Source organism: Hyperolius riggenbachi, chromosome 3 (assembly GCF_040937935.1).
Source record: "Hyperolius riggenbachi isolate aHypRig1 chromosome 3, aHypRig1.pri, whole genome shotgun sequence".
Taxonomy (NCBI): domain Eukaryota; kingdom Metazoa; phylum Chordata; class Amphibia; order Anura; family Hyperoliidae; genus Hyperolius; species Hyperolius riggenbachi.
This window is the reverse complement of record NC_090648.1, coordinates 385,369,156-385,396,717: the sequence shown is the minus strand read 5'-3', so window position 1 is coordinate 385,396,717 and position 27,562 is coordinate 385,369,156. Positions and strand designations below refer to the sequence as shown.

General features: G+C 42.3%; 1 protein-coding gene across 1 annotated transcript in view; it reads right to left on the bottom strand.

The window, feature by feature from the left end:
• The window catches only part of LOC137562352 (epidermal growth factor receptor kinase substrate 8-like), a 132,704-nt gene that overhangs the window by 88,453 nt on the left and 16,689 nt on the right, over nucleotides 1-27,562 (bottom strand). Inside the window, exon 2 of the mRNA XM_068273688.1 lies at nucleotides 24,541-24,581. Within this exon, the coding sequence (XP_068129789.1) occupies nucleotides 24,541-24,581 (41 nt within the window). The remainder of the gene's footprint in view (nucleotides 1-24,540; nucleotides 24,582-27,562) is intronic.

Genomic DNA, 27,562 nt, shown 5'->3' with positions numbered 1-27,562 from the left:
TTTCCCTCCTTGTAAATCTCACATTTTATGGTGGACCACAGGTTCTCAATGGGGTTCAGATCTGGTGAACAAGGAGGCCATGTCATTAGTTTTTCTTCTTTTATACCCTTTCTTGCCAGCCACGCTGTGGAGTACTTGGACACGTGTGATGGAGCATTGTCCTGCATGAAAATCATGTTTTTCTTGAAGGATGCAGACTTCTTCCGGTACCACTGCTTGAAGAAGGTGTCTTCCAGAAACTGGCAGTAAGACAGAGTTGAGCTTGACTTCATCCTCAACCCGAAAAGGCCCCACAAGCTCATCTTTGATGATACCAGCCCAAACCAGTACTCCACCTCCACCTTGCTGGCGTCTGAGTCGGACTGGAGCTCTCTGCCCTTTACCAATCCAGCCACGGGCCCATCCATCTGGCCCATCAAGACTCACTCTCATTTCATCAGTCCATAAAACCTTAGAGAAATCAGTCTTGAGATATTTCTTGGCCCAGTCTTGACGTTTCAGCTTGTGTGTCTTGTTCAGTTTTGGTCGTCTTTCAGCCTTTCTTACCTTGGCCATGTCTCTGAGGATTGCACACCTTGTGCTTTTGGGCACTCCAGTGATGTTGCAGCTCTGAAATATGGCCAAACTGGTGGCAAGTGGCATCTTGGCAGTTGCACGCTTGACTTTTCTCAGTTCATGGGCAGTTATTTTGCGCCTTGGTTTTTCCACACGCTTCTTGCACCCTGTTGACTATTTTGAATGAAACGCTTGATTGTTCGATGATCACGCTTCAGAAGCTTTGCAATTTTAAGAGTGCTGCATCCCTCTGCAAGATATCTCACCATTTTTGACTCTTCTGAGCCTGTCAAGTCCTTTTTTTGACCCATTTTGCCAAAGGAAAGGAAGTTGCCTAATAATTATGCACACCTGATATAGGGTGTTGATGTCATTAGACCACACCCCTTCTCATTACAGAGATGCACATCACCTAATATGCTTAATTGGTAGTAGGCTTTCGAGCCTATACAGCTTGAAGTAAGACAACATGCATAAAGAGGATGATGTGGTCAAAATACTCATTTGCCTAATAATTCTGCACTCCCTGTACATTAGATTCTGTGATAAAACGCACATGTTTTCACACATACAGACACACATGGTGTACAGAAAACACATACAGAAAACCGACAGACAAGTGTGCTCCCAGCCTCAGCTTATTACACTCATTTTGTCCATGGAGCAGAACTGGCTCTGCAGACTCCTCAAGCATCACTATAGGACACAGCACTTGGGAGGGGTAGAAAGGCTGGGGTTAGAACAGCGCTGTAAACAAGACCTTGCTGAACACTGAAAAGGGATTGTCTACAAATTGTTGTCTGCAAAACTTTGTATTATTCCTTATCAGTAGCTAAGCAGATGCAGTCATTAGAACAATTGTGCAGAGAGCAGAACGTTTTTTTCTCTCCTTGCCTGAAATTTTGCAGTCTCTTAGGACAGGACTCCCTGTGAATTCTGGGCCCACCTGCAGCTGCATCCCTTGCAGGGTCTATTGTTACGCCCCTGGTTTCAGCTACTGTGGCACTTCACCGGTCCTTTTTCAAACAGTATAAATATGCACAAAATTAGCATTTCATTGACCTTTCCTAATCAGCAAATAACCTGAGCCTGGCTGTCACACTTGCCTGTTATTGCAACAGCAGCGAGAAGCAATGAAAACATTTCCTGTCTACAAAATACTTTTCCTAATGATAGAAACTATGTGCTATGGAAAATGCATATTCCATTCTGCCTAGTGTGTCCCTAACTCTTCCAGCCACAAAAAGCAATCTTCACTCTGAAGAAATGACTTTCTCATCACTTAAATGTACTTTTTGCCTGCCATTCATGCCCAATTCCAACCTTTCAAGTATCTCAATGACCATATCCAGTCCTTGGTAATGTTCCTTGTGGCACTGGAGGTTAGTGTCGGCTTCTGGTGGTGATGGTGTTTAGCATGGTGAAGGTGAAGGCCTCCTCACTGTCTACCATGCACAGTTCGGCCACATACCCTGCTTGAAGCCTACAACGGAGCCCGGCCCCGGCTGACCGTGCGGGAAGCCCTATACATAAAGGGTAGTGATGCTGGAGTTACCCTGGCTAGCTAAATACGTGTGCACACGTCCCCTTACCATGACACGTGAGGGACCCTGCCAGAACTGCTGAACATGCGAACTGTTAGCAGCAGTGGAAGTTACCATTGTCCATGCAGTGCAGCACTTTCACAGCAACAGGATGCGTGATGGCCTTGAACTTATCCACTGAGTGGTGAGAGCCTCAGTGAGGCAGAACCCTGCTGTTTATGTTTATGTGCAAGTATACTAAGCTCTGCGGACTTGTGCTAAGCTGTGATATCTATGACCAGTTTATGCTTCTTAGCGGATGGACAGCCCTGCTTGTGCGATAGGTTTCTCCATTTGGGACTTTGCTCAGCATGACTACGCTTTGCTAGCTACCATCTTTGCTTTAATTATAACAGATGTGTGATGGGATCCCTGGTGTGACGGGTGTGACAGAGTAGTGCGGTCTGTGTGAGCCCAGCTGGCTGTGCATTATACATCTTGCAGTTTTTATGGTTTTAAGATAGCAGCAAAAAGGTTTCTGTTTCTGTTTTTATGGTTTTAAGAGACACACAGTGTCAATACAGTGTTTTCTATATTTTTGAATAAAGTTTTCTATTGAATTTGAAGCAGGATCTGACTTCGAGGGTTAGTATTAATCGTATACAAAGGAATTTGCTTTGCGGGGTTTAGTGTTACGAGATAAGGAAGCCAATGGTAAAATATCAATAATACAACATTACCAATAATTCAACTATTGGCAACAAGAGATTTGTCTCTTCACAATGTGCATGCAATGTTCCTGCTAGCGCTGGTATTAGTATCCTTGGTACTGTCCCTTATGGGGTGGATGGTTTGAATCTTTGGTAATTTCTCAGTTACTTACAGCCCTAGTGATGTCCCTGGTGCTGGTGGTTAACGACCCTGTAAATGTCCATAGCTATGCAGGTAGCTGGATTTCCTGGTAATGTCTCTGATGTTTACTATTACTAGACCCTATTGGTTTGTATCCCCAGAAACATTCCGGTGATCTAAGTTTATATATTTAGTAAAGTCCTTGATGATGCTTTGGCTTGTGTCCCTAGAAATAACTTTGATAGGTTGCATTCTTGGTGACATGCCTGCTTGGTGGTTACAATCCTTGGCAATAATTTGCTGATTTATTAAGTTCCTTGTAATATTCCTGGTGGTTAATAACCCTGACAGTTTTCCTAGTGGTTATTATTCCTGGTGATCCTAATACTGTATATATTGTCATTGGTTATTTCCTGGTAGAGCTGATGGTTAGTATCCTTGATAATATATCTTTGTTGTTGCTGTTGGTTAATGTCAGTAGAAATCTTCCAGGTGGTGATGCTAGTTAGTGTTCCTGACTATGCTGAGGTGAAGTGTTCTCTTGGTGATATTATCAAGTAAACTAATCCCCAGTACTACCTGTAATGTCATTAATGGAAATGTGGTTACCATGCCTAGTAATGTCTTTGGTGATATTGCTGGTTAGTATCCCTAGCAATGGGCAGTACATGTTCCTGGAAATATCCACGCTTCTGTTTAAGATCTGTGAAAATGTACTTGGAGGAGCTGGTGGTTAGTGCCCTTAGTAATGTTCATGATGGTAAAAACAGTCTAGTGACTAGTGTCCCTAGAAATGTTATTGGTGATTAGTATCCCTTTTGATATTTCTAGGGTGTTGATGTTAATTTTCATGACGCAACAGTCCTCCCTTAAGTTAAAGACCTAAATGATTGCTCTAACCTTCTTGCCAATGTAATGGCATCTTTAACACGTTTTCATGCATACTCTTTCAAACCTGCTGTAACGGTTGTGGAATTCTCTCCATGATCAGCGCACAAGACGTGCGCTGACACTGCGGAAATCCTCCACAAGCGTGTAATTTGCGGGAACCCAGCAAAAGGTGCAATGCACCTGTAGAGGGAAATTCCTGTCGACAGGGGGAGCTGTGGAGTGCAGAGGAACAGCTCCTCTGCCCTGCCACACACGCCAGACAGGAATTGTACGAAGGGAAGAAACGCAGGGCAAGATAGCCCTGAAAGAGAGAGATCAAAGCGACAGAGGGTATGCGTGTTCACCAAACTAGTCGCCACCCTGCGACGATGAACACACAACCATGAAGACAAAGTGAGAAGGCAATTGTCAGAGATGGCGATTGCTAACAGAGACACAAGACCGAATAAGCACAGATGAGGAATGTATGCATGTCCACCAATCTAGCCGCCACCTGCGACTGCAGACGCACAACAAGGAAACCGAATGAGAACGCAATCGCCTGAGAAGCGATTGCGAATGAGATTGAGTAAAGGGACAGATTGTATGGGTGCGCACCAAACTAGTCGCCAACCCGCGACGGTGCATACACAACAGCAGATATGAAGTAGGAACGCAATCGCGAGAGAGGTGATTGCCAGAGGTGACACAAGGCTACAGCAAGGCAGAACACGAGAGTAGCAAAGGCACAGCAAATCATACAATGAGAAGATAAGGAAAATAAATGCTAGCTAAACGCGAACACCGCACTCATTCGCAACAGTGCACGCGTTTATGCGCGGCCTCCATGTGATAAGCACAATAGAGACAAGCATGCCTAACTAACCACCGACAGACAAACATAAAACAGAGGACGCGAGCGCTTGCTTAACGGTTACCTCACCGAGCCTCCAGCAAGCGTTTGTACAAGACAAAACAGATACACGAAAACAGGAATACGTAAACGATACGATCCACTGCTCTTTCCGCCAGAGCGAGTGCGATCCAAGTATAGTAACAATAGAACAGAAGGGCCTACCAGTAACAACTGCTGCTCTGGTAGCACCCCACAGACAGACAGAACAGGCAATACAAATACTGCAATCCTAACTGCACTAGGGGAACCTGCCTAGTGCAGTCCCAGGAATTACTCTAAGCTAATCTTCAAACAATGAGCAAGGCTGACACTCTCCGGAGTGTTTCACAGAATCTAACCCTTATGACCAGTAACTTACTGTGGGAAACATAGCTCTTTATAGAGCAAGCCCACAAAGGATGTGGCTAGGCAATCTGCATGACAAACGTATGCAAATTCCTCAGCAGCAAGCTGCACAACTGACAAAATGTCTCTCTTCCAGAGACCTGCAGAATGCAGATCTGAACAGTGGTCAAAAGGCTGCCTGCCTGCGCAGGCAGCCAAGCGGATCCTCACACCTGCAAAATAAAATTACCTAGATTTCAAAAGGTTTTCTTTATAGTGTATCAGAGCTAACCTAAAACAAAGATTTGATACTCACCCGTGGCTTCCTCCTGTAGCATAAACCCATCCGAGTCCCATGCTGTCCTCCCGCGGTCTGCCGTTCACCTGTGATCAGCACCTGTAATAGGCTCAGTGGCATCAGTCGGGGTCTATTGTGCATGAGCGCGAGGTCCAAGCATGCACAGTAGACCCAGACTGGATGCAACTGAGCTTATTACCGGGGCTGATCGCAGCTGAATGGAAGACCATGGGAGGACGGAGTGGGACTCCAATGGGTTTATGCTGCAAGAGAAAGCCCCGGGTGAGTATCAAATCTTTGTTTTGGGTCAGCTCTGGTTTCCTTTAAACAGATTCCTAAAACACTGTAGCCCAAATAAACACACAGACAGCATGAATTCAGGTGCCAAACTACATTGGTTTTACAGAGGCACTGTTGTGAAAATCTTAAAATTTAAAACACATACAAATAAGAAGTACATTTCTTCCTGAGTATGAGCCATAAATTACTTCTCTCCTATGTTGCTGGCATTTACAGAAAGTAGTAGAAATCTGACATTGACAGGTTTTGGGTTAGTCCATCTCTCCATATGGGATTCTCAGCATGGCCTTTATTCTTTATAAAGACACTCTATGAAAAAAATGTATACAAAGATGCTGACCAGCCTCCCTGTTCACTTTGCTGTGGAAGAAATGTATATATGTTTACATAATTTAAAATTTTAAGATTTTCGCGACAGAGATCCTTTAAGTGAGATACATGGAGGAAAATGATTGCATGACAGGTACCTGGTCATAACTATGGAGGATGACCATTTATTTGAGTCAATAAATTGGCCTAGCCCAATCCAAATAAAGACATTGTTGGGTCCTCCTAGGCCATCTGCTTGCTGCTGCTGAAGGACCATAAAGGGCTCAAAGAAAAGAGCTAACTACCACAGGATTAAATACAGCAGCTGGGAACCAAAACACTAAGGCCCATATGCAATTAACTTTTCCTCCTGAGTTTTCTCCTAGAAGATATTTTTAAACTTAATAAAATTCCCTTTTAGCCAATATCCACCAGCAAGCAAGAAAATACAAAAATAATTTTGATAGTACTTTTTCACCCTATGCATATCCCTGACAAATTTTGACTTAAAATTATTTTTACTCAATCAACAAGTACATTTTTGAAGGGAAGTTAAATGGGTGTCTCCCAAAAGATAATAAGACGATGTACAAGAGGCATTATTGTGGAAAAAAATCATTTCTCAGCTTTTATCTACATTTGAGCAAAAAGTGTCCAGTCCAAAATAAATTATTCATACCCTTCTCAATCAATAGAAAAGCCTTTATAGGCTATTACAGTAATCAAATGCTTACCATCATTGCAGACCAGCTTTTTGCCCAGGTATTTTTGCCCTTTCATCTTTAGCAGTGAGCTCCATATCTTTCAGGTTGGAGGCTTCTTGCCATCACCCTGATCTTTAGCTCCCTCCACAGATTCTCAATTTGATTCAAGTAAGGACTCTGGCTGGGTCACTCCAAAATGTTAATGTTGTTCTCTGCTAACCATTTCTTCACCACTTTTGCTATGTGTTTTGGGTCATTGTCATGCTGAAATGTCCACTGGTGCCTAAAGCCAAGCTTCTCTGCAGACGACATTTTCAACGATATGGTCGTTGAAAATGCTCATGTATTGCTCTTTTTTCATGGAGCCATTTACTGTGATTAGGTTCCCTGGTCCATTGGCTGAAAAATACCCCCAAAGCATTAGGTTCCCACCACCATGTTTCACAGTGGGGATGGTGTTCTTTGGGTTGAAGGTTTCTCCTTTTTTGCGCCAAATAAAGGAAACATCATTGTGACCAAACAATGAATTTTTTGTTTCATCTGACCAGAACACAGAAGACCAGAAGTCGTCTTCTTTGTCCAGATGAGCATTTGCAAAGGCCAAGCGAGCTTTTGTCTGCATCTGTGGAACCCAGCAGTGTGCAGTGTCCGTTGGATTGTCTACCTTGAGACATTGCCACCAGCAGAGCCCAGATTCACCAGAATGGCCTCGGTGGCGATCCTTGGATTCTTTTTCACCTCTCTGTCTGTCACTTTTGGCTTCCGACTGTGAGGAAACGCGGATAAGCCGCCGCTAATACTCAGAGTGAGGCGGCTGACTCCGCGTTCAACATGGCTGCTGGCGCGCAGTCGGAGCGCAGAGAAACCGCCGCATGCTCAAACAACAGGGCGGCGGATTCCGCGTCCAATGCGACAAGTTGCACGCATAGGCCTGCTCCTCTCAGTAATGCGGAATGCGAAAAAAAACGCCGCACGCACGGACAGCGGTGCGGCGGTTTCCGCATCCAACAAAGCAGAAACATTACAACACATGACTGGTGTGGCTGGGACTGATAGTCCACATTGGTTTAGGAGGACGCACGCGCGCAGAGAGGCAGGGCCTTTATGGCAGTCAGAAGGGGTTCAGCTGACCAAGCCGGTCAGCTGACAATTTCAGCAACTTTCATTGGTCCAGCACTTAGAGGAGGCGCTGGAGAGCGCTAGGGTATATATACTGGGTGCTGGTCATTCTTCTGGTGTCTGGCATTGCGATCACTACGTGGTAGCACTCAGACCTTGTCAGTATCTGTGTTATTAGACAGTTTCGTAGGTGTTGATGATCACGGAGCTCACACCGTAGCCTAGGAGTTCTGTTATCTGTATTATTATCTAGACCAGTTTCCAAGGTGTTGATGGCCAAGGAACTCACACCTTAGTCTAGGAATTCTGTACCATCTGTATTGTTGTTATTATCTAGTCCAGTCCCTGGAGTGTGAGAATCTTGGAGCTCACACTCAAGTCTAGGTCTGTTTGACCTTCTGCTTTCCTGACCATTCTTCTGATCTCTGATTCTGTACCTTTGTCTTTCTGATACCTTGTTGCCAAACTCTGTTAGTCCCAGGATTCTGCATCGGTCTCCTGTCTCTGTATTGTATCTGTCCGTGTGTTTACGACCTGGCCTGTCCGACCTCGAGAGCTATCTCTCCTGTTAAGAGATAGTTCACAGATCTGTTAGTGACACTGCCTCTTGGTGTCACTCACGCTCTGTCCTTCCGACTCTCTGAGCCTGGCTCCGCCCCTTGGGGAGCATTAGACCTGTGGAAGGAATCTGATCCAGAGCAGTATCCCTTACTGTCTAGCACTTATCTCACAGGTGCTTTCCTCAAAGTATTACTGTTGCACCAAACACTCATCTCTCAGGTGTCCAGAGGTTAGAAGATGTATCTGATTATCGGTGATACTGCAGATCATCAATAATCGGGTATATATCTGTATTCTCGGTGATACTGCAGATCACCGGTAATCAGACCCTCTCTGTGTTACACTGATCGTTACACCGACCACGTCCTCTGAGATTTTCCACAGTGCGGAACATCTTGTATTTTTTAATAATACTTTGCACTGTGGCACTGGAACTTGAAAACATTTAGAAATGTGGAAAAAAATTTTTGTAGACACCGGCGCCCTAAATACTTTACAAATAAAGTACTTTAATAAAATAGCAATATAAAACACAATAAAATTACCAATTGGCGTAATGACATTTCATGCACACATACATACAGATCGCAACTGCCATTCATTACCCATTAATCTCATTAATCTCCTCTGAAGGCAATCCACCTGTCTAACAATAGTGCACTATTGGGTCATTTGTAAGGAATTTTCATAAGATAAAATGAGCAGTATGCTCTCATAGACGTTTTTGCTGCGTTTTTGCTGCGCTTTTTAGATACTAAAGCAGCGTTTCACTTAAGCTCCAAATGCCTTTTTAATTTCAACAGAACCAGTGGCAACTGATGTAGATCTGCCAGTCCATAAGCACCTCCAACGGCAGAAATGCCCTTTCCAATCAACAAGCGCAATAGCCTCAACAGCCCAGTGATAACAGCTGGGTCTTTCCGTGTTTAGACAGATTCCGTATTGCACCTAATGTCCGCCACAGCGGGATTTCTCACATCAATAATGGTTCCCTTTTTAGATCGGCACTTCAAAGCAAGATATTCATACTTTGCATATGGGATATAAATGACTCACGGAATTCCTGAATTGTCGGGAGTAGGCAGTAGTGTATCAAGAGTCCATACGGTCTTCTGCAAGGCAAAGAGTCCCGGCCGGTGACTCTCCAATGGATGTTCACAAATTGCATGTGCCAGATAGACCCAAGAGCATAACGGAGTTCCCGGCGCAGTCTGCCGGAAATTCAGGTGACGTCACCACAGGTATGTTGCCAATCCGCTTACTAGTTTCGGTGGGTCCGCCCACCTTCTTCAGAGCTGGCTCTCATTGGGTCTCTCGCTCTTTTAACCTTCTGCCTCAACTCCGCCCTCTGATTCCGTTCCCTCCCACATTCCAGTCTCTCCGCTCTCTCTTCCATTGACTTAATCAAAAGCAAATAGTTCCACGTCAGAGTTCAAACCACGTGGAACCAAACAGTCCAGCGTATATATCCAACTTGTCTCAGTTCTGGACATTTTTTTTAATAAAATCTCCTCCTCTCCAATCTTTTATTACTTTCTGGATAGCAAAGAAACTAAAAGTCTGCAGACTACTCCCATGGTGGTCTATAAAATGTTTACTCAATGGATGCTTGGTGCTTTTCTTCTTAATATTGTTTACATGTTCCCCAATTCTCTCCAATAACTTCCGCTTCGTTCTCCCTACATACTGTTTCCGACAGCCACATTCTATAATATAAATAACGCCAGTCGTATTGCAATCCATTTTATCAATAATATTGAATTCTTCTCCTGTAACATAAGACTTAAATTTCTCCACCGGTGCTGTATGTTTAGTGTCTCTGCAAGATTTACAGAAACTACACCTCTTAAAGGACCCATTACCCTTTGTTTTAATCCTTTGTTGCGGTACTGTGGGTGCAATCATTGTCTTAATGTTAGGGGCCTTCTTAAAGACAAATCTCGGTCTGTCATCAAGGATCCCATTCAAAGTTTTGTCCTGCTGTAGGATATGCCAATATTTCTCTACTGATTTCTTAATAAACTTAGACTGCTGATTATATTGTAGTTTAATACACACAGGTGGAACTCTAACACTCTTCTCTTTCACTACTAGAAGATCTTCTCTAACATAATTTTTCACTAACTTTGCTGTCTCTTCCAGCTCATCTATATCATAATTCTTCTCAATAAATCGTTTTTTACTAACTTCTACCTGATTTTCATAATCTGACACTTCCGTGCAGTTCCTCCTAATTCGTGTGAACTGATTTTTTGGAATATTAGTGAGCCATTTCAATAAATGGCAGCTGTCCTTCAGTATATAGCTGTTAGTATCGACCTTCTTAAAAAAGGTCTTAGTTTTCACCTTCCCCTCCTCCACAAAAATATTCAAATCCAGATAATTTACTTCACTAGTACTATACTCACATACAAATGTCAAATTATACTCGTTAATTGTATTCAGCCAACATATGAATTCTTTCAAACTTTCCTCCCCTCCTTTCCAAATAAACAATGTATCATCAATGAAACGCTTCCATAGGACGAGGTCCGCTCCGGGGCCCTCCAATCCCCCCAATATAACCTCCTCCCAATAAGCCACAAATAAATTAGCAAACCCGGAGCGAACCTCGTCCCCATGGCGGTCCCAATCTTCTGTAGGTAATACTCAGATTCATAACTGAAATAATTATGAGATAAAATGAACATAATGGCCTCCAAAATGAAATCTATTTGATCGCCTGGGATCTTAGTCAGCTTCGTCAGAAAATGCCTGACTGCTTTCACCCCCATATCATGTTTAATCACAGTATACAATGAACTGATGTCTGCCACACACAACAGATAACCCTCCTTCCATTCAAAAGCCTCCAAAATCCGCAAGATATGCCCAGTATCCCTCACATAAGAATCAGTCTGAACCACAGCTTCCTGTAGATAACTATCTACGTATTCTGACAAATTGGATGTAAGTGACCCAATCCCGGAAATAATCGGTCTCCCGGGAGGGTCAAAAATCTTCTTGTGAATCTTCGGGAGATGATAATATACAGGCAGTCGGGGGTGTGACTGCACTATATATTGATACTCTTTTTCAGATAAGATCCCTTTCTCCTTCCCTTTCTCCACCAGTACTTTTAGTTCTTTCTGATATCCTAAGCAGGGATCCTTCTTTAAACTCTCATAAGTGGTCCTATCTGCTAACTGTCGTAGTGCTTCATTATTATATTCCTCTACATCTTGTATCACCACCCCTCCCCCTTATCTGCTGGCCGGATAATAATTTTAGTGTCCTCTCGTAATGTTCTTATAGCTTCCTTCTCGTCTCTTTTTAGGTTAGATCCTTTATTAATCCTCATCTTCCTAACATCATTCAGAACCATTGTTTCAAAAGTTAACATAGAATCGCTCATTTCATGCTTAGGATTAAATTTAGATTTTTCTTTAAGATCAGTGTGCACAAAGGGATCCTTCTCTATTTCCTGTGTGGGCGGTTTTTTTACAAAATACTTTTTTAGACAAAGCTGTCTCATGTATTTCTTGATACCAACAAAGGTGTCTATTTTATTTAGTTTATTAGAGGGGGCAAATTTCAATCCTTTCTTCAAAAGTGCTACCTCTGCTGGCTTGAGTGCTCTACTACTCAAATTAAATATCCCCCCATTAACTTCCTTTGGACCAATAGCCAACTCCATTACTTCTTTTTTCTTACTGAGTCCTCTACCTCTACTCCCCCTACATCTGGGCCTCCTTTTCTTCTGTATAAAAAATGATTCGTAATCTTATTTTCTGGTTTAGGTATGGAACCCCTCGGGTTCCTATACTGATGTTTCTTTTGGGGATTCTGATTTTTGTATTGATAATCCTGATTTTTATATATAGGGTTCTGATTCTGTGGATCAGGCGGGTTCTGGTTTTTAGTTCTACTAATATGTGATCTTAATTTCATTCTTTCTAGCTTCTTCATATTATTCTCAACAGGTCTGTGGTCCAGTTCAATCCTATGGTCAAAAAAATTTACTGAGGGTCTGGGGAAATCTGGCCGCCTATCCAAAGGGGAGAACCTATTGTGTGTAGGAATCTGGACATTCACCTCAGCTTCAATTGGTATTGGGGCCCTCGATGGTGCTTCCTCTATACAACTCACCCTATGATTTTCTATCACTTCAAGTGACCTAACTTCCTCTACTTCTACAGATTGGGGACTGACCTCCTCTTTCTACATGTGGGGGACTGACCTCCTCCCTAATCTCTTCCTCTCTCTGTCCTAATGACCCTCCCCCTCCCCCCTCCCCCCCAACCTCCCCAACCCCCTCCCCCTTCATTTGACTGACCACTTCAACATCTGCTAGAGATGACCCCTCCACCCTCCTCAGTTCCCCCTTCCCTACCTTTAGTACTTCTGCGGGTTCCTCTAATTCAAGACATTCCTCCTCACAATCACCTACTTCCTCTCTATCTGCTCCCAAGAAACATGGCATATCGTCATACATCACCTCATCCCTTGTAAACTTCTTCATTTTCCTATGCATAATATCTTCTTCTAATCTTATTAACCTCCCTTGGATACTCCAGTCTATTTCTTTAAATGTATCATTTTCTAAATGTGGTTCCAATTTACCATATAGATTCCTGACCTCCTCACTCCTGCTCATCACCTGCATTTTTCTTACCTCTCTTATAAAATCTAGAACCTGCATGGAAAAGGATTTAAACATTCTATCCCAATCCTCCTGAACTTCTTCAGTTTGAAGATCAGAAGCCAGAGTTTTATATAAAATTAATCCTGGTGGGCATTTATCTTGCTCTTTATATTTATCTAGTGCATAGATTTCCCATAAATTCTTTGTTTCATGGATCAATAATTTTTCAAGTTTCCTACAATGATTTTTAATAAATTCATCATCTCTATAATCACTAAGAGTCTTCTTCTCCCCTAAATTAAAAAAAGTCTCAATTCTGTTTAAACGATCTTCACGATATTTCCATAAGTTTTCACTGTGCTCAAAATTGTTAAAGGAGATATCCTCCATTCTACAACAGCGCTCCCAACTGGTGAGAGTATAAAATCCAAAATAAATAAAAAATACGTTGAGGCGCTGAATATAACTAATTAAATCTACTCGGGCTGCAACAGTATTCAAGGGGTTTACTCTCATCCTCACCTGGAAAATATGGAAAAAAATTTTTGTAGACACCGGCGCCCTAAATACTTTACAAATAAAGTACTTTAATAAAATAGCAATATAAAACACAATAAAATTACCAATTGGCGTAATGACATTTCATGCACACATACATACAGATCGCAACTGCCATTCATTACCCATTAATCTCCTCTGAAGGCAATCCACCTGTCTAACAATAGTGCACTATTGGGTCATTTGTAAGGAATTTTCATAAGATAAAATGAGCAGTATGCTCTCATAGACGTTTTTGCTGCGTTTTTGCTGCGCTTTTTAGATACTAAAGCAGCGTTTCACTTAAGCTCCAAATGCCTTTTTAATTTCAACAGAACCAGTGGCAACTGATGTAGATCTGCCAGTCCATAAGCACCTCCAACGGCAGAAACGCCCTTTCCAATCAACAAGCGCAATAGCCTCAACAGCCCAGTGATAACAGCTGGGTCTTTCCGTGTTTAGACAGATTCCGTATTGCACCTAATGTCCGCCACAGCGGGATTTCTCACATCAATAGTGGTTCCCTTTTTAGATCGGCACTTCAAAGCAAGATATTCATACTTTGCATATGGGATATAAATGACTCACGGAATTCCTGAATTGTCGGGAGTAGGCAGTAGTGTATCAAGAGTCCATACGGTCTTCTGCAAGGCAAAGAGTCCCGGCCGGTGACTCTCCAATGGATGTTCACAAATTGCATGTGCCAGATAGACCCAAGAGCATAACGGAGTTCCCGGCGCAGTCTGCCGGAAATTCAGGTGACGTCACCACAGGTATGTTGCCAATCCGCTTACTAGTTTCGGTGGGTCCGCCCACCTTCTTCAGAGCTGGCTCTCATTGGGTCTCTCGCTCTTTTAACCTTCTGCCTCAACTCCGCCCTCTGATTCCGTTCCCTCCCACATTCCAGTCTCTCCGCTCTCTCTTCCATTGACTTAATCAAAAGCAAATAGTTCCACGTCAGAGTTCAAACCACGTGGAACCAAACAGTCCAGCGTATATATCCAACTTGTCTCAGTTCTGGACATTTTTTTAATAAAATCTCCTCCTCTCCAATCTTTTATTACTTTCTGGATAGCAAAGAAACTAAAAGTCTGCAGACTACTCCCATGGTGGTCTATAAAATGTTTACTCAATGGATGCTTGGTGCTTTTCTTCTTAATATTGTTTACATGTTCCCCAATTCTCTCCAATAACTTCCGCTTCGTTCTCCCTACATACTGTTTCCGACAGCCACATTCTATAATATAAATAACGCCAGTCGTATTGCAATCCATTTTATCAACAATATTGAATTCTTCTCCTGTAACATAAGACTTAAATTTCTCCACCGGTGCTGTATGTTTAGTGTCTCTGCAAGATTTACAGAAACTACACCTCTTAAAGGACCCATTACCCTTTGTTTTAATCCTTTGTTGCGGTACTGTGGGTGCAATCATTGTCTTAATGTTAGGGGCCTTCTTAAAGACAAATCTCGGTCTGTCATCAAGGATCCCATTCAAAGTTTTGTCCTGCTGTAGGATATGCCAATATTTCTCTACTGATTTCTTAATAAACTTAGACTGCTGATTATATTGTAGTTTAATACACACAGGTGGAACTCTAACACTCTTCTCTTTCACTACTAGAAGATCTTCTCTAACATAATTTTTCACTAACTTTGCTGTCTCTTCCAGCTCATCTATATCATAATTCTTCTCAATAAATTGTTTTTTAATAACTTCTACCTGATTTTCATAATCTGACACTTCCGTGCAGTTCCTCCTAATTCGTGTGAACTGATTTTTTGGAATATTAGTGAGCCATTTCAATAAATGGCAGCTGTCCTTCAGTATATAGCTGTTAGTATCGACCTTCTTAAAAAAGGTCTTAGTTTTCACCTTCCCCTCCTCCACAAAAATATTCAAATCCAGATAATTTACTTCACTAGTACTATACTCACATACAAATGTCAAATTATACTCGTTAATTGTATTCAGCCAACATTTAGAAATGGCCTTGTAGCTCTTTCCTGACTTGCGAGCAGCCACAATGTGCAACCCCGAAGATTCTCACTGAGCTCCTTTGTCTTAGCCATGACTGTCCACAAACCAACTGCAGAGAGCTGTTGTTTTTCATCTGCTGAGTTTAATAAAACAGCTGTTCCCAAATAATCAGTGTAATTAGGATGCTTTAGAACAGCTTGGATTATTTGGAATGGTCTAGAACTTTGGATTTCCCCACAGACTGTGACAGTTTGTGAAGGGTATGAATAATTTTGGAGCGGACACTTTTTGCTCAAATGCAAATAAAAAGCTGAGAAATGTTATTTTCCACAATAATGCCCCTTATTACCGTATTTCGCGCCGTATAAGACGCTCCGGAATATAAGACGCACCCAGGTTTAAAGGGCAAAAACCAGGGAAAAAAAAAATATACATACTAAACTTGGTGCGTCCATGTTCCAGGAGCGTCTTGTACATGTTCTAGCCCAAATGGTGTCCTAGTGTATCCCCATGTGTCCTGATGTGTGCTACTGTGTAACCCATGTCTGCCCCATGTATCCAGCGTGTCTGCCCCATGTGTCTGGCCCATGTGTCTCCCTGTGTGTCTGCCCATGTGTCCAATATGCCCCCCATGTGTCCAATATGCCCCCCATGTGTCCAATATGCCCCCCCATGTGTCCAATATGCCCCCCCATGTGTCCAATATGCCCCCCCACCATGTGTCCAATGTGCCCCCCCCATGTGTCCAATATGCCCCCCCATGTGTCCAATATGCCCCCTCATGTGTCCAATATGCCCCCCATGTGTCCAATATGCTCCCCATGTATGTGTCAATTATGCCCCCCCATGTGTCCAATATGCCCCCCATGCGTCTCCTGGCCCCCCGTGCTGCAGAGCATAGATAGCCGCAACTTACCTAATCAATGCGCCCGCGGCGACGTCAGACCTCCGCGCTACCCCCCGCTAGCCTCCTCTCCCTCTCCCTCGTCTTTCCTGGCCCCCCCCCCCGTGCTGGAATGTATGGAGGCAGCTTACCTTCCAAGCGCCCGCGCTGGATGCAGACATCGGTCTCCACGCGACTTCTCGCTCTTGTGTCCGGCTTGTATTGATGACGCGTCATCAATACAAGCCGGACACAAGAGCGAGAAGTCGCGTGGAGACCGATGTCTGCATCCAGCGCGGGCGCTTGGAAGGTAAGCTGCCGCCATACATTCCAGCACGGGGGGGGGGGCCAGGAAAGACGAGGGGGAGGGAGAGGAGGCTAGCGGGGGGTAGCGCGGAGGTCTGACGTCGCCGCGGGCGCATTGATTAGGTAAGTTGCGGCTATCTATGCTCTGCAGCACGGGGGGCCAGGAGATGCAAGGGGGAAGCGGACAAAAAGGCAGGGAATCCCCAACATGGCGGCGGGTCGTATCGGCGGGCGTTCGGAAGTTGGGGATTCCCTGCCTTTGCCGTATAAGACGCAGGGACTTTTTCTCCCCATTTTTGGGGGAGAAAAAGTGCGTCTTATACGGCGACAAATACGGTACATCATCTTATTATCTTTTGGGAGACACCTATGTCATTTCCTGTCAAAAAATGTACTTGCTGGTTGAATAAAAGTAACTAAGTCAAAATTTGCCAGGGGTATGAATAATTATGGGCAGCACTGTACTTTTTGGTACTTTTTTGATCACAAAATGCTGAAAATCTATTTTAAAAATAGGAAAAAACTGAAAAAGTGAATTGCATATGGCCCTAAAAATCTTTGCTGTACTTATTATTTCCATCCTGTTTTTTTTACACTATAGGCAACTTTCTTTGTCACTGCTTTATCTCCTTTTTCTGTAAATACTCATGTAACTTATTTCCTTTTATCAATAGGGCCCATTTCCACTGTGCTCGGCATGCGTCTTGAAAGACGCGTCTGAATCCCTCTAGCTGTGCCATGCATGGCTCTAGGGATTCGTATGTGTGATGCATCACGTCATCAGATCTTTTTCTCCACTTGCGAATTGGAGCGCAGCCTATTGATTCAAAAGGCTGTTTCCCCATCCGAATTCACGTGTGTGGAAACCTTGCGAATTTCCTAAGGGAAATGGGCCTTAAAACATATGGTCGTTTGGACACCTCTACCTGACCTGAATGTGGATTAAAAAAACTGCACTTCCAGAAATCCGTAGGTGTGTGTGTAAGTGTTATCAGTCTGGATGCTCGGAAATGCCAATTTCCGTTTCTGCCGAAAATCCGCATTCTGCCATCGCTAATTAACCACTACCATTTCCGCTTACGATTTCCGCATTCAGATGCGGAGTTTCGCGGTAATTTCCGCCGACTTTAACATTAATTTTCTCAAAAACTACAAAGTATTTTTGACATTTTTTCCCTCGTTTCCATTTGTCTGCTTAACATTCTCTGAAAATTTGGTGTTTCTAGCTTCTATGGGGGCTTTGCTATTAACCTCTAAAGTCGGCATAATACCGCATATCAGTATTGCGAAATTTCTGCATTTTACATTACATTCAACAGTGAAAAACGTTGGCGGTTAATAACAAAGCCCCCGTAGGTTCTACAAACACCAAATTTTCAAAGTGGAAACAAAAGGAAAAAAGAGATTTAAAAAAGACCGTGTAGTTTTTGAGAAAATCCATGTTAAAATCGGCAGAAACTACAGCGAAAATCCGCATTGGAACTGCTATGCGGTATGGTGCCGAATTTAGAGGTTAATAGCAAATCCCCCATAGGTGCAAGAAACACCAAATTTGCAGGGAATGTTAAGCAGAAAAGTAGAAACAAGAGGAAAAAAAATCTTTCAAAACGACCTTGTAGTTTTTGAGAAAATTGATGTTAAATTCAGCTGAAATTTCCGCGATTTCTGCAAAAATCCGCCTACCGCACTTCCATTACAGATTTCGGAATTTCGATGCGGAAATGCAATTTCCGATCAGAAATTCGGAAATTGCATTTCCGCTGAATCCGAATGAGCATCCCTAGTTATCAGCTTGGTATCACATTACCTTAGGCTAGGTTTACACTGACAGTGGATAAATATGCATACATTTAACTGATGATGTTCTGTGCAGTGATGTCGCGAGCCTCTGATTTTCGGTTTGCGAACCTCCGCGGAAAGTTCGGTTTGCGAAAAAGTTTGCGAACCGCAATAGACTTCAATGGGCAGGCGAACTTACAATTTTAGAAACATTTCTACTGGCTGGAAAAATGATATAAAACATATTTCCAGAGATCTAATACCTGGAGGAAGTCCCTCCTCCTCCCTCCACCCTCCTACCCTCTACCCTCCTACCCTTCTACCGGAGGGAGGAGGGTCTCATCTGCCAGGGAATTATAGTATTTCAAAAGCCAGCTTACATACCATGGCTGAGAATTGAACCCAGGTCTCAGTGTATGGTAGGTAACTAACATATCCATTATACCACCAACACTACTAGCTGAAGCTAGCCTAGCATGTACCATTTATGCTCAATCCAAGAGAAAAATTAGACAAGACAAATAACATTTATATCACACTTTTCTCCTGGCGGACTCAAAGCGCCAGAGCTGCAGCCACTAGGGCACGCTCTATAGGCAGTAGCAGTATTAGGAAGACTTGTCTAAGGTCTCCTACTGAATAGGTGCTGGCTTACTGAACAGACAGACGAGATTTCGAACCCTGGTCTCCTGTGTCAGAGGCTTAACCATTACACCATCCAGCCACTGCTTAAAGAGAACCTGTACTGAGTAAAAATATTTAAAATAAACACATGAGGTAACTTCTAATGAACATTACATAGTTACCTTGCCATCAGTTCCTCTCAGAAGCTCACCATTTTCCTCTGACAATAATCCCTTCCAGTTCTGACAGTATTTTGTCAGATCTGAAATATATCAGTTGCTGTCAGTAAAATATCAGTTGCTGTCAGTTATAGCTGAGAGGAAAACGGATGTACCAGATAATGTTCATGTTTCCCTATGGCTCAAGTGGGCGATGTTACAGTTTAACTGTGTGCTGACCAGAAAGCTGTTATGGGGTAATGGCTATTTTCAAAATGAAGGACGGAAAATTCCCTTGATCATTGTGAACAAATAGGACGCAGGAGAGGAGAAAGACACTAAGGAGTAGACTACATGGAAGGTAAGTATGACTTGTGTATGCTTATTTTGACTTTTATTTTCAGTACAGGTTTTCTTTAAGGATTTGTAGCCAGGCATGGCCTTGCCTTTTGTGTTTAACAGTTGTCAAGAGAAAAATTAGACAAGACAAAACATTTATATCGCACTTTTTTTTCCTACCCAGAGTTACCACAGGGGAGGTTAAACAGCCATAAAAATAGTGGGAGAGAGCTTGCGATAAGGTTTTACTGCAGGAAAGTTCAAAAAGTCATTCACTCTGCTTTGTAGTACAGCTTAAAATACAAGAGTGTGGTTTCTAAACTACAAATATGACTACTGTATAACTAAAAATGAGATTTTTTTTGCTACTAATGTTCTATTAATTATCCGTACTACACATACAATTCATAATCTCCTACGTTTATTTTCACTTCAGTGTAGATTACAAACAATGTTTTCTTTACAGGTTTCAACCAGAGTTAAAAAAACAAACCATGTCGATACGCGCAAGGTTCGTCTGAGGAAAGGAAACGGTCCACTTGTCTTTTAGCATACCAGTCCACTGCTCCATGATTGTGTGCCCACAATTTTTTTTCCATTTCCTATGCTCCTGTTCTCAGCCTGTCTACCTCAGCTCCTCTTAAATAGTACTCTTGCGTATTGTGTTTACCTCATACATCTTGATCAACACTTCTCCTACTTTTTACATTACAGTGGTAAACTTCCCTAATCCTGACAGAAAATTCTAATTTCCTCGTTGTTGCACATTGCCATTTGTAATCGTTCATACGTTTTCTGCACCTGTATTGTACATCTTGTACATGTATTGTACATCTTTCAGCCAATATGTAATATTATATTAAATTTCTAGAATTAATTGGTCTTATAATCTGTTTATTCTATCCTGCATGAATTAATCATAGCACTAGGTACCTGCCCAACTGATCAAAATATATCATCATTCTTTAGTTGTTCATTAGTAAGAGATTTTTTTGGGGAATATTTTTTATACTGAACAGCAGCACACACACACAAACTAAAATATAGTCCAAAAGCTATACGCACCCATTAGGTAAACTCCCAATGTTTAGCCGCCACTCTCCATGCAGCGTTCACATTGGAGCATGACGAGTGTGTATAGCTACCCGTCCTCGCTCTAGCTTGCATTCCTGGCATCTTTTCAAACTGGCAACTAGAGCTCTGGACTCCTTTCCATGGGACCACACACTTGAGGATGCAAGCCAGAGCAATGACAGTTAGCTATATATAATGCAGCACAGGTCACCCACGGATTATCACCCCCGGACAGGGCAACCCCCATACTTTACACCCAAAATTTGGATGTCAAAACGTCAGCCTATCCATGCCGATATACGGTATTTATTAATAGAGACAGGCTCTGACTTTTTCAGCATGCGTTTTTTTGACTGAAACCTGTAAAGAAATTGTTTGTTGTTGTTTGCACACACTATTTGCAGTGCATCTATCCATGCATACTTCCTTGAATGCCTATGTCAGAGTTAGGACGGGTTCTCACTAGAGCCGGGCGTCTGCCTCCTAGATGGATGCCGGCACTTGTACAGCGTGATTACGCATTCAAATCTTTCTAGCCGTGCCATGCATGGCTGTGGCGATTCATATGCATTGTATGAAATTCTGAAGCAGTGCTTAGTTCCGTTTTTTCTTTTTTGTAAAGATTAGTTATTCTGACTTCTCACTGTAGACATGTCACTACATTAGCTGCATGTTTGTTGCAGGCATATGCGTGAAAATACTGAAGCCAGGAGATTAGCATGCTATCTGGGCAATTAATATCCTAAAAGTGAACCTGAACCGAGTAAAATTATTTAACCTAAACACATGATGCACCTGCAAATGAATATTGCATACTTACCTTGCCGTCAGTTCCTCACAGAATGATCTTCTAAAAATCACTCCTTACAGTTCTGACAACATTTTGTCAGAACTGAAATATATCAGTTGCTGTCAGTTATAACTGAAAGGACAACTAATGTGCAATGTAATGTCCATGTTTCCCTATGGCTCAAGTGGGCGATATTACAGTTTAACAGTGTGCTGATCCAGAAGCTGTTACAGGGTCATTGCCTTTTTTTTAAATGGAGAACAGAGAATTACATCAATCACAGTGGACAAACAGAACATGGGAGAAGAGAAAGATTGAGGAGTAGACTACACAGCAGACAAGTATGACATGTGTATGTTTATTTTGACTTTTAATTTTCGGTTCAGGTTTGCTTTAAGTATTAGGTCTGCAATATCAATGTTTACCAGCAGAAATGGTCCACTTTGAAGAAACTACAGGAGAAAGAAGTGGTAAGAGCTAACCATACAGCATTTTGCAAAGCCTTGCCATCACTTAATGTAGTACTTTGTTGTGTGGTTGGCCAAGTGTCACAATGCTACACCATGTGATGAAAGATGATCACACTATATGCTACAGTGCAGGTGTGATGAATAAAAACCACACAAATATGTCACAGCGCTACACCCGGCCTCGATTTCTGCAAAGGCCACAGAGGCCTGGGACTTGTGTGGTGAGAAGGCATGGGGCAGTGTAGCAGAGCAGGCAGCTGAGTGGCTGTAACATAATTTATGCATCATCACAATGTTAACTGCGGCTACAGCAGGACCTAGTGTATAGTTAGCGTGCCAGAAATAGTTGGAGCCCGAATTTACTTAAAGAAGCATAAGGTGTACAGTAGGGCTAGATTTAGGAGAAGCTGGGAGAAGGATAGCCAATATTCTACTAGCAGTTTCACCCGGCGGCGTCCAAATTAAAGTAATGTGCTTTTTACATGTATGCACACAGTAGTGACAGTAGGCGACATGTTGCAGTACTACCATGCGGTTGGTGCTCATCACACTACACATTGCAGTACTACAATGTATAGCCAATACAAAAAGAATGCAGATAACCAACTCTGTTAATGATAATTCAAAAATAAACCAAACATGTGAAAATAATTTTATTGTTAATGTGATGTGTCTGTATTTTTTCAGTATAAACAGGTTTAGCATGGCTCATCACATATAGATTTGCACCATTTGATTTTAACTTTGATCGAGATCTATATTATTATTGTACACAATTTATGAGTGATTACAGCAAGGGAGCCTCCTCAAAAGCCACATGCTTCATGCAGAACAGCCATGTGATCAGTCATGTGATCTGTAAGGAGGACACCCATATCGACTGGTTAATTAGGATTTTAGATTGTGGATGAACTTCGTATTCGAAGCAGTAATTTATTTAAATAAAAATTGAGAATCTTGTTTAAAGAAAGATAATTAGTGATCAGTGGAACAGAAATATATAATAATTAGTATGTGCATCTGCATTATTTACAAAGCTGGCAAAATTAGGAGGCATGCAGAATCAAATGGCGGCAAATAGCGCCAATTTGAATGCAGTCACATTGGCAGCGAGTGACAGCATTGGGGGCGAGTTGCGTCACTTGCTCTTCAACAGGCGGTAACGTGCAGTTATTGTGCCCATTCCAGCATGGTTGGGGGTTATCAGTTATAGAAATAAGAATTCCTATGATGAAAAGAGAAGCAGATGGGTCAGTGGAAGAAAACGAACAAGGTACTTTAGAACACAATTCTCACCTTGGGCTTGTGTACCATGGGAACTAATCATAGCGGGCACACAGATCACAAAGCCAGAAATCATAAAAAGCAACCATAGACTTTACACTTAAAGGGGGGCTAAAGAGAGAGGTATATGGAGGCTGCCATGTTTATTTCCTTTTAAGAAATACCAGTTGCCTGGCAGCCCTGCTGATCCTCTGCCTCTAATACTATTAGCCATAGCCCCTGAACATGCATGCAGCAGATCAGGTGTTTCAGACTTTAAAGTCAGATCTGACAAGACTAGCTGCATGCTTGTTTCTGGTGCTATTCAGATACTACTGCAGAGAAATAGACCAGCAGGGCTGTCAGGCAACTGGTATTGATTAAAAGGAAATAAATATGGCAGCCTCTGTATACCTCTTACTTAATTTCCCCTTTAAATCTTACGTTTAGTAGGTGCTACTGCCATTATGTAATGCAGCATGGCGGTAGGCTGGAGAAATATTGGATGGGTTAGAGTGAAGATGATGCCGTCTACACTGAGCAGTGATGGATCCCCACCACAGGATAACAGTGATGGATCCCCCCCCCCCCACAGTATAACAAACAACATCCCTGCTGTCCTCTTTCCCAAATCCACCCCCCCCCCCCTTCCCCATCCTAAAACACTCCCTCACCTCGTTCCACATCCACTTACTCTCCCCCTCCTCTCTCACCACTCCACTTCCCCATTGAATCTCAACCCCCCTATCAGAGAGACAGAATATAAATTCATATGTTAATTGCATACATTCAGCCTGCAGTCTGTTAGCAAGTGAAAAAAGCTAAATATGTAGCATTTATTTAGTTGAATTTTAGGCTGCATGCAATATGCATTTCTGATTCCCATCTCTACTTAATCTCCACTCTTACCCTCTGTTTACTAAGGATGACCATACATTGGAAGATGGCTACCCGAAATGTTCAAAAGATAGATCACTCTCTGTTTAGAATCTATTTCTTCCACGCTTTCAACATGAAATCTTTTGAGTATCTAACGAACTGCTGATCGGAACAGTGCAGCGCTACAGGCCATCAACCTACCACTGCTACTGAACCGCCCCCAATCATTCTAAATTTCCTGTTATGTATGATCGTACTTTCAAATGATTTTTGTCCAAAATCTATTACAATTACCGATCACATTGGCATGTTAGAACATCGATTACCACACAGTTATCCAGTTTGCTGGGAATTGACAGGAAACAATATGAGGTGTATAGCCAACTTAACACCATGCTCCCTCCCCATCCCTGGTTATTCCTGGTCTTCACATCTGCATCCCCCCACCCACACACACTTATATCCCCCTCCCCCTTTCACTCACTCACCCTTCCAACTCACCTCTCCGCTGCAAAGTCTGACACCTGGGAGTATGGAGGGAACTGTAAGAGAAACACAGATCATAATCACAGCATGACACAATGTACACTACTCCTGCCTGTGATGCAAGTTATTTACCAAAGGCACAGCTGTGTTCACTGCAGACATCTACTCAAACAATACTTCTATTACATATAAATGACTGGAGTAGACATTATCCCTGTATAGAACTGTGGACTATGTGAGATATAAATGATCTTTATGCATGTATAATAACCGCATGCGACTGTAGTGTGGAGTTAGAAAGTATACTTCTCTGCTGCTCTGAATGGATCAGACTATCCTCATGGTGAACCAGAACTCTAACTCTCAGGAAGATAGTGTCATATTGCAACAGGATCTGGATAGGATGGCTATATGGGCACATACATGGCAGATGAAATTCAATGTTGACAAATGTAAAGTCATGCATTTTGGACGTACTAATGGTCTAGCACCATACAAAATAAATGGGATACAGTTGGGGACATCAAACTTGGAGAAGGACTTAGGAGTACTCATTGACAACAAGTTAAATAATCGTACTCCATGCCAAGCCGCTGCAGCTAAAGCTTACAAAATTTTGGGATGCATTAAAAGGGAAATAAAAACTCGAGATGCTAGCATAATATTGCCCCTGTTTAACTCTCTAGTAAGGCCACATCTGAAATATGGAATTCAGTTCTGGGCACCACATTACAAAAAAGATATTGCAGTTTTAGAGCAGGTGAAGAGACGAGCAACAAAATTGATACGTGGGATGGAAGGTCTCACTTATCAAGAAAGGTTAGATAAACTGGGTTTATTTAGTCTAGAGAAAAGACGCCTTAGAGGGGATCTAATTAACATGTATAAATACATCAGAGGGCAATATAATAGCTTGGCGGATGAGCTTTTTGTCCCTAGGCCTTCTCAAAGGACTAGAGGACATGATCTGCGCATGGAGGAAAAACGTTTTAGCCATTTATTTAGGAAAGGGTTCTTTACAGTAAGAGTGATTAAGATGTGGAATGCATTGCCACAGGAAGTCGTTATGGCAAACTCTATACCTGCATTTAAAGGGGGCTTAGATGCTTTCCTTGCGTTGAAAGACATCCATGGCTACAATTACTAGGTAATGCCTAATGATGTTGATCCAGGGATTTTATCTGATTGCCATCTGGAGTCGGGAAGGAATTTTTCCCTTTAGGGGCTAATTGGACCATGCCTTGTAAGGGTTTTTTTCGCCTTTCTCTGGATCAACAGGGATATATGTGAGGGAGCAGGCTGGTGTACTTTATACTGGTTGAACTCGATGGACGTATGTTTTTTTTCAACCAAAATAACTATGTAACTATGTATGTAACTATGTAACTAACTGGAGTGTGTAAGGAGCTACAAAGGACCAAAAAGCCCAAAACAAAACAAAACAAAAGTTTGCCTTCTTAAAACAGAAGGAATTTGTGATAATTCAGGTTGGAGTGAGCATATATCTCCCACAATGCATCACTGCTGATTATCCCTTGTTGTCCCTGTAAGCTAGCCACACCTCCAGAACCACTGGAATGCAATGATGTGTCAGCTTGTTAATTGTACAGAACCACAATAATGGATCAGTGATCTATGTTCAGCACTGTGGAGATTAACAGAGGTATACAGCAGTAGATTATAATAATGTACGTGATTGTGGTGAAAATACTGGAGTGTAAGCTGTTCAATGGCAAAAAAAAACAACAAACTGGAGTGAATGCATTTGTGATTTCTATACAGCACTGTGGAATATTTCAGAACTATACAGGTGAATAATTCTATTGCAACTAAAGTAGAATCTGTTTAAAGTGGATCCGAGATAAACTTTTACTCATTGCATAATTGTATTCCTTTCATATAGTTTATAGGGCATTCCTCAAGCCAAATACTTTTTGTGTTTTGTTTTAACACTCCAATTCCCTATAAACTTAACAAGCCTCGCCCACAGCTTCTCCAGAGAGCCTTGGCACTCTCAGCCTTAGTAGCAAGGGCTTATGAGAGCACAGTCTGGGCAAGAAGAGGAGGAGGTTACTAGCCAGAGATTTCAGAGACAGAGGGGAGGAGGGGAGTGAAGTTTTCACAGGCTGCCCTCATTGTATCACAGGAATAAATCATAAACTGTTGAAGCGGTTTGCAGTAAATTATCTAAACTTTAGATAAGATATATAGACAAGTTACTTGTTATAGTTAGTTTTTCATCTCAGATACGCTTTAAAGTTAATTGTGATATAGTAAGGGCCCATTTCCACTTGTGCGGTGCGGAATCGCCGTTGATTCCCCGCTGACGAAATCGCATGCGGGTGCGATTCTGCATGCCTTTTCTACCGCGATTTCGCATGCGAGTTCGCATAGGTTAGTATTTATGCGATTTTAACCATGTCACTGCCTGTGTGATTTAACATTACTTTCTATGCGAAATCGCATGCGAAATCGTGGTAAAAACCACATACCAAAACCGCATGCTAATACATTAGCGGCGATTCACATAGCGATGTGCGGGGTGCGAATTCAGAGGGCTCTTCCATGCAAATTTCTCCCGCACAGAAAACCGCTCAGGATTATTGACAAGTGGAAACAGGGCCATCCACTTGTATTGGCTATGCGAATCCGCATGCAGACAACGCATGCGGATTCGCAATGGTGGAAACGGGCCCTAAACCTCTGGCTAGAGTGAACTCAGTCCCCAGCTATGTTTGACCAATTCTGATATACTAAACTACTGATATAGCAAACTACTTGGCCAGGTCCATTGAAGTGTACTATAATGAGATTTTGCTGTATTTCTGTATTATTACTACTACTACTAATAATAATACTAATAAACAATAATGTGTGCCTGTAGTGAGGACAAAGTGTAAGCGTTCCAGATGCACAAGCTGATGGGAATAGATTAGTCATTTTTTTGGACAGTATCATTGGAGAATGTCAGATGTATTTAAATGTATACATTTTTAAGAACAATAGTGTTAAACTATATTAGGGAATATTGGCCTCA